Source organism: Nerophis lumbriciformis, linkage group LG23 (assembly GCF_033978685.3).
Source record: "Nerophis lumbriciformis linkage group LG23, RoL_Nlum_v2.1, whole genome shotgun sequence".
NCBI lineage: Eukaryota > Metazoa > Chordata > Actinopteri > Syngnathiformes > Syngnathidae > Nerophis > Nerophis lumbriciformis.
In genome coordinates this window covers 32,670,786-32,687,333 of record NC_084570.2, presented here as the reverse complement: position 1 = coordinate 32,687,333, position 16,548 = coordinate 32,670,786, and the positions used below count along the sequence as shown (strand labels likewise).

The 16,548-nt window shown below is 42.7% G+C and overlaps 1 protein-coding gene across 5 annotated transcripts in view; it reads left to right on the top strand.

The window, feature by feature from the left end:
• The window catches only part of LOC133622224 (plasma membrane calcium-transporting ATPase 1-like), a 229,593-nt gene that overhangs the window by 141,006 nt on the left and 72,039 nt on the right, over window positions 1–16,548 (top strand). For all 5 annotated transcript variants that reach the window (XM_061984716.2, XM_061984713.2, XM_061984717.2 and 2 more), the window contains 5 exons: window positions 6,550–6,723; window positions 9,543–9,757; window positions 9,820–10,062; window positions 11,299–11,540; window positions 11,603–11,840. In XM_061984716.2, coding sequence (XP_061840700.1) covers window positions 6,550–6,723; window positions 9,543–9,757; window positions 9,820–10,062; window positions 11,299–11,540; window positions 11,603–11,840 — 1,112 coding nt within the window. The remainder of the gene's footprint in view (window positions 1–6,549; window positions 6,724–9,542; window positions 9,758–9,819; window positions 10,063–11,298; window positions 11,541–11,602; window positions 11,841–16,548) is intronic.

Genomic DNA, 16,548 nt, shown 5'->3' with positions numbered 1-16,548 from the left:
GCCTCCTCATTTCCTTCCCAGCAGCCTGGTCTCCTCCTGCCAAACACCAACACTTCATCCATCTCGCCCAGCTGTCGTCGTTCTGCATCGCTGTGCTTTTTCGGGTGGTCCTTTTTGCTTTTGTCCTTTGTTTGTTGACTTGCTGTCTTTTTGGAGTGTCCAAGCCCCACCTCCCAAAACACACACACACACACACACACACACACACACGCGCACACACACACACACACACACACACACACACACACACACACACACACACACACACACACACACATACACACACACACACACACACACACACACACACACACACACACACACACACACACATTTAGTGCTGCGCTTGTTGTCTGATTGCTGTGTTGTTGTTGGTTGTGTGTTGTGTCCATAAAGCCTGCACAACTTCCCGCTGTGAAAGCCATGACACTTTTGCCCACTTGAAGACAACACCACGTAGATGTTGTTGTGTCGGGTGTGTAACATGTGTCCATCAAAGTCTGTGAACGCACACACACTCACTGAAGATCTCTACTATGATGTCTTTTGCAACAACAACAACACATGTAAACATGTTATTTAACATATAAATGATCAGAGAGTCATTTTAAAACAGGTTACAAAGGCTAATTTAGCGACTGACGTATACGGTAACATATATTGCTGGTATTCAGTCACATGACTTTTTCCCAGTGGTGGTCAACCAAGCCAAGATGGCTGTTGTACAGCAAACAGCGTGCAAACTATCTGCGTACGCAAGGGGTCTAGATCTTATCGCTAAAAGCAAATAGGAGTAAAAAAATCTAACTATGCAATGGAATAGATCTTATAACTGTTGAGATGCAAGCAAACAATCCTAACTGTCAAAGCCAAGGACAGTGGTTGAAGTGTAATTTGCCCTCGTTAGCATTGAAGTATTGTGTGGCAGAACCATCACTGTGGATCCACTACTACCAGTCCAAAATAGTCAGAACCCCCCACGTAAACATTCCATTCAGTTGTAAACAAATGTCACTCTGGTCACCTTCTGTGGTATGACACAAGGTGTGTGTGTGTGTGTGTGTGTGTGTGTGTGTGTGTGTGTGTGTGTGTGTGTGTGTGTGTGTGTGTGTGTGTGTGTGTGTGTGTGTGTGTGTGTGTGTGTGTGTGTATGTGTGTGTGTGTCGTACCCTATGTATACACTAAGTGTGTGTGTGCGTGTGTGTGTGTGGTACCTTATGTAGACACTAAGTGTGTGTGTGTGTGTCATACCCTATGTATACACTAAGTGTGTGTGTGTGTCGTACCTTATGTAGACACTAAGTGTGTGTGTGTGTCGTACCCTATGTATACACTAAGTGTGTGTGTGTGTGTGTGTGTCGTACCCTATTTATACACTAAGTGTGTGTGTGTGTGCGTGTGTGTGTGTCGTACCCTATGTATACACTAAGTGTGTGTGTGTGTGTGTGTGTGTGTGTGTGTGTGTGTGTGTCGTACCCTATGTATACTGTATGTTAACTTCCAGCGTAGTCACTCCATAGTAACATACGACCGCCAGACAATTTTAGATGTAAATAAATCAAACAGTTTTAGACCAAAACATGCGACCTCTCCGGTAGCATGGGTATACTACGCCGGCTACACCCAGCGGCCTGTGAAGCGGCGGAGCCAAATACCAGCGGGAACCGTCGACGGAGGAGACGTAAGCGGTGTGATCGGAAGCAGAAACGGGGATGCCGAGTGGGGCTAACAACAAAGCTAAAAGCTAATCCTCACAGAACGCCGCTTCCTTCCATCCTACTTTCAAATGTCCACTCCCTAGAGAACAAACTGGACTACCTGAAGCTGGATTTAAATGCAAGACGGGAGATGAGGGACTGCTGCGCCATATTTCTCACAGAAACGTGGCTGAAACCATCCGTTCCGAACGAGGCAGTTAGCATTGAGGGCCTAACAATGTTTCGGTCGGACAGGAGCAGCACTCTCACCGATAAATCCCGAGCTGGCGGTGTTTGCATATACACCAACAACAACTGGTGCAACAATGGGAAGATAGTTTCATGTCACTGCTCTACCGATGTAGAACTATCCATCCATCCATCCATTTTCTACCGCTTATTCCCTTTGGGGTGGCGGGGGGCGCTGGAGCCTATCTCAGCTACAATCGGGCGGAAGGCGACGTACACCCTGGACAAGTCGCCACCTCATCGCAGGGCCAACACAGATAGACAGACAACATTCACACTCACATCCACTATTAACTATAAAATGCAGGCCATTTTATTTACCCCGGGAATTCGATGCTCTGATCTTCACAGCAGTGTACATTCCTGCCAGTGCTAACATCATAGAAACCCTGAATGCTTTGTACTGCTCTATCAATGAACTGCAATCTACACCCAGAGGGAGTTTTCATTGTGGCAGGGGACTTTAATCAAGCTAACATGAAAACTGTAATTCCCCCATTTCTATCAATATGTGAATTTTGGAACCAGGGGTCGAAGCAAGTTGGACATGATTCACAGCAATATCAAATATGCATTCAAAGCTGCACCCGCCCCCACCTCAGCTCCTCAGACCATCTCTCTGTGATGCTAATACCTGCATACAAGCCCCTGCTGATCAGGAAGCAGGTGAGAATCTGGCCAGAGGGAGCAATGGACGCATTACAAGACTGCTTCGAAAGCACTGACTGTTCAGACATGTTCAAGGCAGCCGCCACCGAAAATCATCACACAAGTGTACAGTAGTATGCAGAGTCTGTGTCCGCAAACATTCAGAAGTGCATGGAGGATGTTAGTGTGATCAAGAACATCCCCACACGGGCCAACGGGAAACCCTGGATGAACAGTGAGGTACGTGCAATGCTAAAGGCTCGGAACAATGCTTTTAAATCTGGCGACATGGTAGCACTTAAAACAGCCAGAGCTAACCTGAACCGTGCCATTAAGGTTGCAAAGCGTGCTCAAAGTCAGAATGTGCAGGACTTCTTCGAGAACCCCACGAACACCAGAGGAATGTGGCAGGGCATACATGTCATCACGAACTATAAAGCCACCCCCCGTCCCCGTGACAACAGCATCAGCTTTCTGAAAGACCTCAACAACCACTTTGCGAGGTTTGAGACACTTAACACCACTCCGGCGAGGAAATCCATCCCTTGCCCTGATGAGCAGCCGCTCAACCTGGACACTGCGGATGTCCGGAGAACCCTGAAGAGAGTAAACCCCCGGAAAGCAGCGGGACCTGATGACATTCTGGGCAGGGTGCTCAAGGGATGTGCAGACCAGCTGGCTGGGGTTCTCACAGACATCTTTAACACCTCGCTGACCCAGGCTGTGGTGCCATAAGACTCATGAACACATCATAATAATCCCCTCAATTCCCCCCAAAAACGGATTAACTGGCTGGAATATAAAGACAATATAACATACATCCCAGGTTTCTCATTGTCATCCCATTGGGTTGAGTTTTTCCTTGCCCTGAACTGAGGATGTCGTTGTGGCTTGTGCAGCCCTTTGAGACACTTGTGATTCAGGGCTATATAAATAAACATTGATTGATTGACATCCATAAACGTGGATGCATATGCAAAAGTGCAATATATTTATCTGTACAGTAATCTATTCATTTATATGTGCACCTTATTGCTCTTTTATCCTGCACTACAACGAGCTAATGCAACAACATTTCGTTCTTATCTGTACTGTAAAGTTCAAATTTGAATGACAATAAAAAGAAGTCTAAGTCTAGGTATACACTAAGTGTTTGTGTCGTACCCTATGTATACACTATGACTAAGGGTGTGTGTGTGTGTGGGTGTGTGTGTGTGTGTCATAACCTATGTAAACACTAAATGTGTGTGTGTGTCGTATCCTATGTATACACTAAGTGAAGTGAAGTGAATTATATTTAAATAGCCCTTTTTCTCAAGTGACTCAAAGCGCTTTACATTGTGAAACCCAATATCTAAGTTACATTTAAACCAGTGTGGGTAGCACTGGGAGCAGGTGGGTAAAGTGTCTTGCCCAAGGACACAACGGCAGTGACTAGGATGGCGGAAGCGGGGATCGAACCTGCAACCCTCAAGTTGCTGGCACGGCCGCTCTACCAACCGAGCTATACCGCCCCGTGTGTGTGTGTCGTACCCTACGTATACCCAAAGTGTGTGTGTCGTACCCTATGTAGACACTAAGTGCGTGTGTGTCATACCCTATGTAGACACTAAGTGTGTGTGTGTGTGTGTGTGTGTGCGTGTGTGTGTCTGTGTCTGTGTCTGTGTGTGTGGTACCCTATGTATACCCTAAGTGTGTGTGTGTGTGTCATACCCTATGCAGGCACTAAGTGTGTGTGTGTGTGTGTGTGTGTGTGTGTGTGTGTGTGTGTGTGTGTGTGTGTGTGTGTGTGTGTGTGTGTCGTACCCTATGTATACCCTAAGTGTGTGTGTCATACCCTATGTAGACACTAAGTGTGTGTGTGTGTGTGTGTGTGTGTGTGTGCGTGTGTCGTACCCTATGTGTACACTAAGTGTGTGTGTGTGTGTGTGTGTCATACCCTATGCAGACGCTAAGTGTGTGTGAGTGTGTGTCGTACCCTACATATACCCTAAGTGTGTGTGTGTGTCGTACCCTATATATACCCTAAGTGTGTGTGTGTCATACCTTATGTATACACTAAGTGTGTGTGTCATACCCTATGTAGATATTAAGTGTGTGTGTGTGTGTGTGTGTGTGGTACCCTATGTATAGCCTAAGTGTGTGTGTGTGTCATACCCTATGTAGACACTAAGTGTGTGTGTGTCGTACCCTATGTGTACCCTAAGTGTGTGTGTGTCATACCCTATGTAGACACTAAGTGTGTGAGTGTGTCGTACCCTATGTATACACTAAGTGTGTGTGTCGTACCCTATGTATACCCTATGTGTGTGTGTGTCATACCCTATGTATACACTAAGTGTGCGTGTATCATACCCTATGTAGATACTAAGTGTATGTGTGTGTGTGGTACCCTATGTATACCCTAAGTGTGTGTATGTGTGTGTCATACCCTATGTATACACTAAATGTGTGTGTGTCGTACCCTATGTATACCCTAAGTGTGTGTATGTGTGTGTCATACCCTATGTATACACTAAATGTGTGTGTGTCGTACCCTATGTATACCCTAAGTGTGTGTTTGTCGTACCCTATGTACACACTAAGTGTGTGTGTGTGTGTGTGTGTGTCGTACCCTATGTATACACTTAAGTGTGTGTGTCTCGTACCCTCTGTATACACTGTGGGTGCGTGTGCTTGTGTCGTACCCTATGTAGACACTGTGTGTGTGTTGTACCCTATGTAGATACTAAGTGTGTGTGTTGTACCCTATGTATACACTAAGTGTGTGTGTGTCATACCCTATGTAGACACTAAATGTGTGTGTGTCGTACCCTATGTATACCCTAAGTGTGTGTTTGTCGTACCCTATGTATACACTAAGTGTGTGTGTGTGTGTGTGTGTGTGTGTGTGTGTGTGTGTGTGTGTGTGTGTGTGTGTCGTACCCTATGTATACACTTAAGTGTGTGTGTCTCGTACCCTCTGTATACACTGTGGGTGTGTGTGCGTGTGCTTGTGTCGTACCCTATGTAGACACTGTGTGTGTGTGTGTGTGTCGTACTCTATGTCAATCAATCAATCAATGTTTATTTATATAGCCCTAAATCACAAGTGTTGTAGACACTAAGTGTGTGTGTGTGTGTGTCGTACCCTATGTAGACACGAAGGGTGCGTGTGTGTGTGTGTCGTACCCTATGTAAACACTGTGTGTGTGTGTGTCGTACCCTATGTAGACACTAAGTGTGTGTGTGTGTGTGTGTGTGTGTGTGTGTGTGTGTGTGTGTGTGTGTGTGTAGTACCCTATATAGACACTGTGTGTGTGTGTGTGTGTGTGTGTGTGTGTGTGTGTGTGTGTGTGTGTGTGTGTGTGTGTCGGTCGTACCCTACGTAGACACCAAGTGTGTGTGTGTGTGTGTGTGTGTCGTACCCTATAAATGTGAGTGTGTGTGCGTGCGAGTGTGGTGAAGTGCTCTGTGTTGTTGTGTTGCGTGACTACTTCCAGCTGTGTGTGACTCTCCTGGACTGCTAGGGGTTCTTGATGAAGAAGTGATGATGATGATGTTGTGTGTGATGAAGAAGTGATGTTGTTGTGTGCCCACAGTCCAAGGGCGGCCATGTTGGCGGTGAAGAGTGGTCTGCTCTGAGGACCACTACTTGGTCTTTCTAGCGACTTCCTGTGTAACTGTTTCTGTGCCTCTCTGCCCTCCATCCTCCAACCTTTCTCTCGTCTTCCTGCTTCCTCTTTTCTTTTCTCCTCCTCTGTTCCCCCCCCCCCCCCCCCCCATGCTGCACACACAACATTCCTTCATCCCCCCCCTCCCCTCATGCTGCACACACACACACACACACAACGTTCCTTCATCTCCCCCACTCCCCTTCATACTGCACACCCATCCTCCCCTCAAATGGTTTCTCCTCCATGGTTCTTCACCAAATGTTCATCCCCCTCCTGCACGTCCCCTTCTCCAACTTCAGCCAAGACCCAGGACGGCATCGCCCTGGAGATCCAGCCGCTGAAGAGCGAGGAGGCTGCCGAGTCCGAGGAGAAGGAAGAGGCCAAGGTCGTCAAGAAGGTCAACGTCACCAAGAAGGAGAAGTCTGTGCTGCAGGGCAAACTCACAAGACTGGCAGTGCAGATTGGCAAGGCTGGTGAGACACACACACACACACACACACACACACACACACACACACACACACACACACACACAAAAGCACAAATGTAAACACACACAAAAACACAAATGTAAACACACTCAAATGTAAACACAAACAGACAAATGTAAACACACCTAAACAAACACACACAAAAGTAAACACACACAAACACACAAATGTGAACACACACAAACAAACGCACACAAACGTAAACACACACAAATGTAAACACACACAAACAAACAAACGCACACAAACACAAAAGCGCATGGACTCCCTCCCTGGCTGGTGACCTCTAAATGCCTGTTGAGCACTAAAAGAAGGTCAAGGGGATGACCTTGGGATGTTTTTGTAACACGTGAACACGCTGCTGGAAAATTAAAGCACTTTACGTAAATAAATACCCTAGAGCACAGACCTAACCCCCACATAATTTTATTTATGTTACTTTTATGTGTACACACCTATGTATCATTTATTACTAATTATTACTACTTATGTGTGTACACACCTATATATCATTTATTACTAATTATTATTACTTATGTGTAAACACCTATGTATAATTTTTTTACTAATTATTATTACTTATGTGTGTACACACCTATATATCATGTATTACTAATTATTATTAATGTGTGTACACACCGATGTAAAATGTTTTATTACTAATTATTATTACTTATGTGTGTACACACCTATATATCATTTATTACTAATTATTATTAATGTGTGTACACACCTATATATTATGTATTACTAATTATTATTAATGTGGGTACACACCTATGTATCATTTATTACTAATTATTACTACTTATGTGTGTACACACCTATATATCATTTATTACTAATTATTATTACTTATGTGTAAACACCTATGTATAATTTTTTACTAATTATTATTACTTATGTGTGTACACACCTATATATCATGTATTACTAATTATTATTAATGTGTGTACACACCGATGTAAAATGTTTTATTACTAATTATTATTACTTATGTGTGTACACACCTAAATATCATGTATTACTAATTATTATTAATGTGTGTACACACATATATCATGTATTACTAATTATTATGAATGTGTGTACACACCTATGTATCATTTATTACGAATTATTATTACTTATGTGTGTACACACCTATACATCATTAATTACTAATTATTATTAATGTGTATACACCTATATATCATGTATTACTAATTATTATTACTTATGTGTAAACACCTATGTATACTTTTTTAATAATTATTATTAATGTGTGTACACACCTATATATCATGTATTACTAATTTTTATTAATGTGTGTAAACACCTATGTTTAATTATTACTAATTATTATTAATGTGTGTTAACACATATGTATAATTATTACTAATTATTATTACTTATGTGTGTAAACACCTATGTATCATTTATTACTAATTATTATTAATGTGTGTAAACTCCTATGTTTTATTTATTATTAATTATTATTAATGTGTGTAAACTCCTATGTTTTATTTATTACTAATTATTATTAATGTGTGTAAACACCTATCTGTAATTATTACTAATTATTATTACTTATGTGTGTAAACACCTATGTATCATTTATTACTAATTATTATTAATGTGTGTAAACTCCTATGTTTTATTTATTACTAGTTAATTATTAATGAGTGTAAACACCTATGTATCATTTATTTATTATCGTACGTTTGTCAGGAAAATGTCAAGGTGGACTGAATGAAAGCTGTCCATCTTTCAGCCATCTGACCCGGGATCAGAACTGACCTGACCTGAGGTGGCGGGCCTGTCCCTTTTAATAGCGCTCAGAGCAATCAGGCAGCGAGTGCACTCACTTTTATTGCAGCACGTTTAACGGCGACGCCGCTCATCCCGGAATTGACGCCAATGTGGCCGTCATTTCAATCGACCTTAATAACAATGAGTTCAGGGATTGGGGAGAAGGATATGGCGGCCATGTTTAGTCAAATAAGGGCCAAAAAAATGAAGCTGCTGTCACGTCTATGACATTTAACCTTCATTTTAATGGCTGTCCAACTACAATCTAATACTGACAAAACATACGATGAATGTATCTTAATGTTTAAGTGCAAAATAAAGCGATTAATTTGATGAATTCCAATGCAGTCACCAAAATATTGTATAATGTAGTTTTATATACAGCATGATTCATTTTGACCCGGTGAACTTTGACCTACATATTCACCAACATGATATATAATGTAATTGTATATACAGTATGAGTCACCATTCATTTTGACCTAGTGAACTTTGACCTTCATAATCACCAAAATTTTATATAATGTAGTTTTATATACAGCATGAGTCACCATTCATTTTGACCTTGTGAACTTTGACCTACATATTCACCAACATGTTATATAATGTAATTGTATATACAGCATGAGTCACCGTTCATTTTGACGTTGTGAACTTTGACCTATGTAATCACCAACATGTTATATAATGTAATTGTATATACAGCATGAGTCACCATTCATTTTGACCTCGTGAACTTTGCCCTACATAATCACCAACATGTTATATAATGTAATATTATATACAGCATGAATCACTATTCATTTTGACCTACATGATCACCAAAAACTGGACATCTTCCACATTTGAAAAGGACCATATCCAACACTGGAGAACATTGTTCCTCTTTGTGTTCCTGATGTTTGACCTGTGAAACACAAACCAAGCAGCTTCATAACAATAAGTGTAGGTAGAAGCTGAAAACATGAGAAGTTGTCCATCTTGAAACCAGGTCTGCTTGTTCCCGCCAGGTCTCATCATGTCAGCGGTGACGGTCATCATCCTCATCCTCTACTTTGTCATCGACACCTTTGCCGTCAAGGGTCACACGTGGACGGCGGACTGCACGCCCATCTACATCCAGTACTTTGTCAAGTTCTTCATCATAGGCGTGACCGTGCTGGTGGTGGCCGTCCCGGAGGGCCTGCCCCTGGCCGTCACTATCTCGCTGGCCTTCTCCGTCAAGGTAAGCATGGAGAGGAGCCGGGGTGTGCCATGCGGGGTTTCACCTTTCCCTGTGTCTTGTAGAAAATGATGAAGGACAACAACTTGGTGCGTCACCTGGACGCCTGCGAGACCATGGGCAACGCCACGGCCATCTGCTCCGACAAGACGGGCACGCTGACCATGAACCGCATGACGGTGGTGCAGGCGTACATCGGCGACACCCATTATAAGAACGTGCCGGAGCCAGACGTCATCAAGCCCGGGACCCTGGAAGTGTTGGTCAACAGCATTTCCATCAACTCAGCCTACACTACTAAGATCCTGGTGAGATCTTCAACTTGGATCCAATTAGACTTGACCACAGTACTTAGAACCAAACATGTCTAACATGTCTAACATGTGATGAGTGAGGAGAACAGTAAGTTTGTAGGGTTTATTCTTATGTATTTACCACCACGGCAAAATAAAAACCGCCGCACCTTAAAAATGGGAGTTTTTATATGTTAAAAAAATGAAAGTAATATAATTTATTGAGGAAATCACACAAAGTCCAACGCTCTTTTTAACTTTTATTGCCAATCTAATGCTAACGACCGGCCCAATTCCCTCCATGCACATAAGTCCGCCCCCATGCAGATACACAACAACACTTCATTCTCTGCCAATCCCCTTTCACTTTCACCTCTGACACGCTGTTTTCACGATCATGGGAGATTGAACATCGATATTATTTAACACCAGCAGGTCCTTACAGTATGATTGCATCCATCCATCCATTTTCTTCCGCTTATCCGAGGTCGGGTCGCGGGGGCAGCAGCCTAAGCAGAGAAGCCCAGACTTCCCTCTCCCCAGCCACTTTGTCCAGCTCCTCCCGGGCGATCCCGAGGCGTTCCCAGGCCAGCCAGGAGACATAGTCTTCCCAACCTGTCCTGGGTCTTCCCCGTGGCCTCCTGCAGGTCGGACGTGCCCTAAACACCTCCCTAGGGAGGCGTTCGGGTGGCATCCAGAGCAGATGCCCGAACCACCTCATCTGGCTCCTCTCAATGTGGAGGAGCAGCGGCTTTACTCTGAGTTCCTCCGGGATGACAGAGCTTCTCACCCTATCTCTAAGGGAGAGACCCGCCACCCAGCGGAGGAAACTCATTTCGGCCGCTTGTACCCGTGATCTTGTCCTTTCGGTCATAACCCAAAGCTCATGACCATAGGTGAGGATGGGAACGTAGATCGACCGGTGAATTGAGACCTTTGCCTTCCGGCTCAGCTCCTTCTTCACCACAACGGATCGATACAGCGTCCGCATTACTGAAGACGCCACACCGATCTGTCGATCTCACGATCCACTCTTCCCTCACTCGTGAGCAAGACTCCTAGGTACTTGAACTCCTCCACTTGGGGCAAGATCTCCTCCCAGTATGATTTGATTGATATATGTATATATATATATATATATATATATATATATATATATATATATACTATTGACTACTCATGTACCAAATATTCGACCACTGGCAGTCTTGGTGAAACTCCAGTTGGTGTTAATTGTTGTCCTTCTCTCAGCCTCCAGAGAAAGAAGGCGGTCTCCCCCGTCACGTGGGAAACAAGACAGAGTGTGCTCTGCTTGGACTGGTTCTGGAACTGAAGAGGGACTACCAGCCCATCAGAGATGAGGTGCCCGAAGAGAGGCTCTACAAGGTCTACACTTTTAACTCCTCCCGTAAATCTATGAGCACGGTGCTGAAGAAACCAGACGGAGGCTTCCGCATGTACAGCAAAGGAGCTTCGGAGATCATCCTCAGAAAGTAAGAAGGCCCCCCTAGATCTTTATCAGGACCACGGACCATCTTGTCTCTTCCCCTCTCAGGTGCTCCCGTATCCTGGACACTGACAGCCAGCTTCGTGTCTTCAAGCCCAAAGACCGAGACGAGATGGTGCGAAAGGTGATCGAGCCCATGGCCTGTGATGGTCTGAGGACCATCTGCGTGGCCTTTAGGGACTTCCCCGCTGAGGCAGGAGAGCCAAACTGGGACGCAGAGAACGACATCCTCAGCGAACTCACCTGCATCGCTGTGGTCGGCATTGAGGACCCCGTCAGACCTGAGGTAAGGTGTCCAGTGTCATGGCGACCACTCAAACTAGACTAATGTGTTGAGATGTGTTGGCCCTAAGCCCTGACTTACACACCATGCATTGAGGACCCTGTCAGACCTGAGGTATGGTGTCCAGTGCAATGGCAACCACTCAAACTAGACTAATGTGTTGGGATGTGTTAGCCCTAAGCCCTGACTTCCACACCATGCATTGAGGATCCCGTCAGACCTGAGGTAAGGTGTCCAGTGTCATGGCAACCACTCAAACTAGACTAATGTGTTGGGATGTGTTGGCCCTAAGCCCTGACTTCCACACCATGCATTGAGGACCCTGTCAGACCTGAGGTAACGTGTCCAGTGTCATGGCGACAACTTGAACTAGGCTAATGTGTTGGGATGTGTTGGCCCTAAGCCCTGACTTCCACACCATGCATTGAGGACCCCGTCAGACCTGAGGTTAGGTGTCCAGTGTCATGGCAACCACTCAAACTAATGTGTTGGGATGTGGTGGCCCAAAGCCCTGACTTCCACGCCATGCATTGACGACCCTGTCAGACCTGAGGTATGGTGTCCAGTGTCCTGGCAACCACTCACACTAGACTAATGTGTTGGGATGTGTTGGCCCTTAGCCTTGACTTCCACACCATGCATTGACGACCCTGTCAGACCTGAGGTAAGGTGTCCAGTGTCCTGGCGACCACTCAAACTAGACTAATGTGTTGGGATGTGTTGGCCCTAAGCCCTGACTTCCACACCATGCATTGACGACCCTGTCAGACCTGAGGTAAGTTGTCCAGTGTCATGGCGACCACTCAAACTAGACTAATGTGTTAGGATGTGTTGGCCCTAAGCCCTAGCGCCTCATCCGGGGAGGCTGATCTGTGGTCACCTGATAACATCTCCATGCAGGAGAGGGGGGCAGAGCAGAAAGAGAGATGGCAGATCAACTGGTCTGAAAAGGGGTCTATTTATGCCAAGGAGATGTGTTGCACTGCGTGAGGCAAATGGTGCTCACACAAGATACCGACTGTTTTTCTGATCCCCCAGATTTAATAAAGCAAAAGTGCACATTTCATAGTGGCCTTTTATTGTGGGCAGCTTAAGGCACACCTGTGTAATAATAATACTGTTTATTCAGCGTGTTGATATGACACACCAGTGAGGTGGGATGGATTATCTTGGCAAAGAAAAAATGCTCACTAACACAGATTTAGACACATTTGTCAACAATATTTGCAATATTTGAGAGGAACCTATTTGAGAGGTCTTTTGTGTGTAAAGTCAAAGTTTGACATCTTTGAGAGCAAAAACAAAAGTGTTGTGTTTATTTGTGTTTAGTATATAATATATATATATATATGTACAGTATGTGTATTTATATATGTGTATATATATGTGTATATATATATATATATGTGTGTGTTAATATATATGTGTGTATATTAGGGCTGCAACTGACGATTAATTTGATAATCGATTAATCTGTCGATTGTTACTTTGATTAATCAATTAATAATTGGATAAAAGACACAAACTACATTTCTATCCTTTCCAGTATTTTTTTGAAAAAAAACAGCATACTGGTACCATACTTATTTTGATTATTTTTTCTCAGCTGTTTGTACATGTTGCAGTTTATAAATAAAGGTTTATAAAAAAAATTAAAAGAAAAAAACAAAATTGCCTCTGCGCATAGCACAGATCCAACGATTCGATGACTAAATTAATCGGCAACTATTTTCATAATCGATTTTAATCGATTTAATCGATTAGTTGCAGCCCTAGTGTATATATGTATGTATACAGTATATATACATATGTATGTGTATATATGTATGTATATATATGTAAGTATGTATATATGAATATCTATGTATGTATATATATACATACGTATATGTATATATATACACGTATGTATATATATATACATACGTATATATGTATATATATATATATACATATGTATGTATACATACGTATGTATATATATGTAAGTATGTATGGATGTATATATATACATACATATATATGTATATATATACGTATTTATATATGTATATATATTAGGGATGTCCCGATCCAGGTTTTTGCACTTCCGATCCGATACCGATATTGTTTTTGCATTTCCGATCCGATACCGATACTGACCGATACCGATACTGACCAATAATGGCCTATCCGAGCATGTATTAAAGTTTAAAGTTATTTAGCCTACTTAGTTGTCAGAATCATGTTGAAAAGGGTTTTAGTACTCTTGATAACAACTAGCCAGCTAAATTAGGGGAGTTTGAATAATACACAATGGTTGGTAACAAGAAACTGACCTGTTTATTCAAGGATAAACACAAAATAGACAAAATTATACATGACAAACAGAAATGGCATCATTGAACTAGGGCTGGGCGATATGGCCTTTTTTTAATATTGCGATATTTTAAGGCCATATTGCGATACACAATATATATCTCGGTATTTTGCCTTAGCCTTGAATGAACACTTGATGCATATAAACACAGCAGTATGATGATTCTATGTGTTTTGATTGATTGATTGAGACTTTTATTAGTAGGTTGCACAGTACAGTACATATTCCGTACAATTGACCACTAAATGGTAACATCCGAATAAGTTTTTCAACTTGTTTAAGTCGGGGTTTACTTAAATTGATTCATGATACAGATATGTACTATCAGATATATACTATCATCATAATACAGTCATCACACAAGATAATCACATTGAATTATTTACATTATTTATAATCCAGGGTGTGGAGGGGGGCGCCTGATGTAAGTGTCAAAAAGACAGCCAAAAGAGTTTGATATGAGAATAAATATAAAGTTAAAATATAGGGTAGAAGTGCACCCATTTGCAGGAAATGTAGTCTTGATTTTCAAAATGTTCTTTCAAGGCTTGCACGTCTACATTAAAACATCCTTCTTCATACTGCATTAATATATGCTACTTTTAAACTTTCATGCAGAGAAGGAAATCACAACTAAAAAAATCACTAATTTTTTCATACGGTGTTGATGTTGAAATTTTTGCCTTGGCATTTTGATGGTGTGGACGTGTGGCACCGAATGGAGATAAGCGTCTCGACAGACGTCACAATATTTGAACAATGATGACGAAAACTGTTGTCTCTGTCGTGTCCGTGTGTCGAAAATTGTTATGCGCTTATTTTTTTATTTGATTTTGTGCGTGGCATAGATTTGCCGTGCGCAGAGGACGCTTGAGCAGGCGCGCACCTTAGCGGCTGCGCTAGCATCACAGCTAACGTTAGCCATGCCGCTACCTCGCTCTCTGCTGGGAGAGGACGTATACGTATGTGACGTATGACGTGACAGTATGTGACGTATGACGTGACAGTATGTGACGTGTGTAAGAAGGTGCGCTCGCTGTCTGTGAGAGGGAGACACAGGAAAGAGTGAGAAGAGCCTGTCGTGTAATGCCAGCAGCTAAAAGCAACTGCGTGAGAATTGTGGATGTGTTGAAGGTGTGCTGGAAAATGCGGAACGGAAATTACGGAGCAGCAGAAAAGTGTAATGTATTATTTAAATAGGTGCGTTGGAAAACACGGACCGGAGTTTTTTTTTAAACTGGATCTGGATCAGCATTTTCCCATGCCTTGCCGATACGCAATTTTTGGCAAATATCGGCAGCCGATCCGATCCAAATATCGGATAGGGACATCCCTAATATATATACATGCGTATATATATATGTATAATTATATATATACATGTGTATGTATGTACAAACCCCGTTTCCATATGAGTTGGGAAATTGTGTTAGATGTAAATATAAACGGAATACAATGATTTGCAAATCCTTTTCAACCCATATTCAATTGAATGCACGACAAAGACAAGATATTTGATGTTCAAACTCATAAACTTAATTTTTTTTTTGCAAATAATAATTAACTTAGAATTTCATGGCTGCAACACGTGCCAAAGTAGTTGGGAAAGGGCATGTTCACCACTGTGTTACATGGCCTTTCCTTTTAACAACACTCAGTAAACGTTTGGGAACTGAGGAGACACATTTTTTAAACTTCTCAGGTGGAATTCTTTCCCATTCTTGCTTGATGTACAGCTTAAATTGTTCAACAGTCCGTGGTCTAAGTTGTGGTATTTTAGGCTTCATAATGCGCCACACATTTTTAATGGGAGACAGGTCTGGACCACAGGCAGGCCAGTCTAGTACCCGCACTCTTTTACTATGAAGCCACGTTGATGTAACACGTGTCTTGGCATTGTCTTGCTGAAATAAACAGGGGCGTCCATGGTAACGTTGCTTGGATGGCAACATATGTTGGTCCAAAACCTGTATGTATCTTTCAGCATTAATGGCGACTTCACAGATGTGTAAGTTACCCATGTCTCACTAATACACCCCCATACTATCACAGATGCTGGCTTTTTAACTTTGCGCCTATAACAATCCGGATGGTTCTTTTCCTCTTTGGTCCGGAGGACACGACGTCCACAGTTTCCAAAAACTATTTGAAATGTGGACTCGTCAGACCACAGAACACTTTTCCACTTTTTATCAGTGCATCTTAGATGAGCTCAGGCTGTGACGACCGGGGCGCATTGTGATGCGGGGTTCGTTCTCTCAGGAATGCAGACGGGCGTCAGACACAGCGTGCAGGTAAGAAAGTATTTATTTAATAAATAACTTATACTGGAAAAAAAGAAAAGGGTGCTCA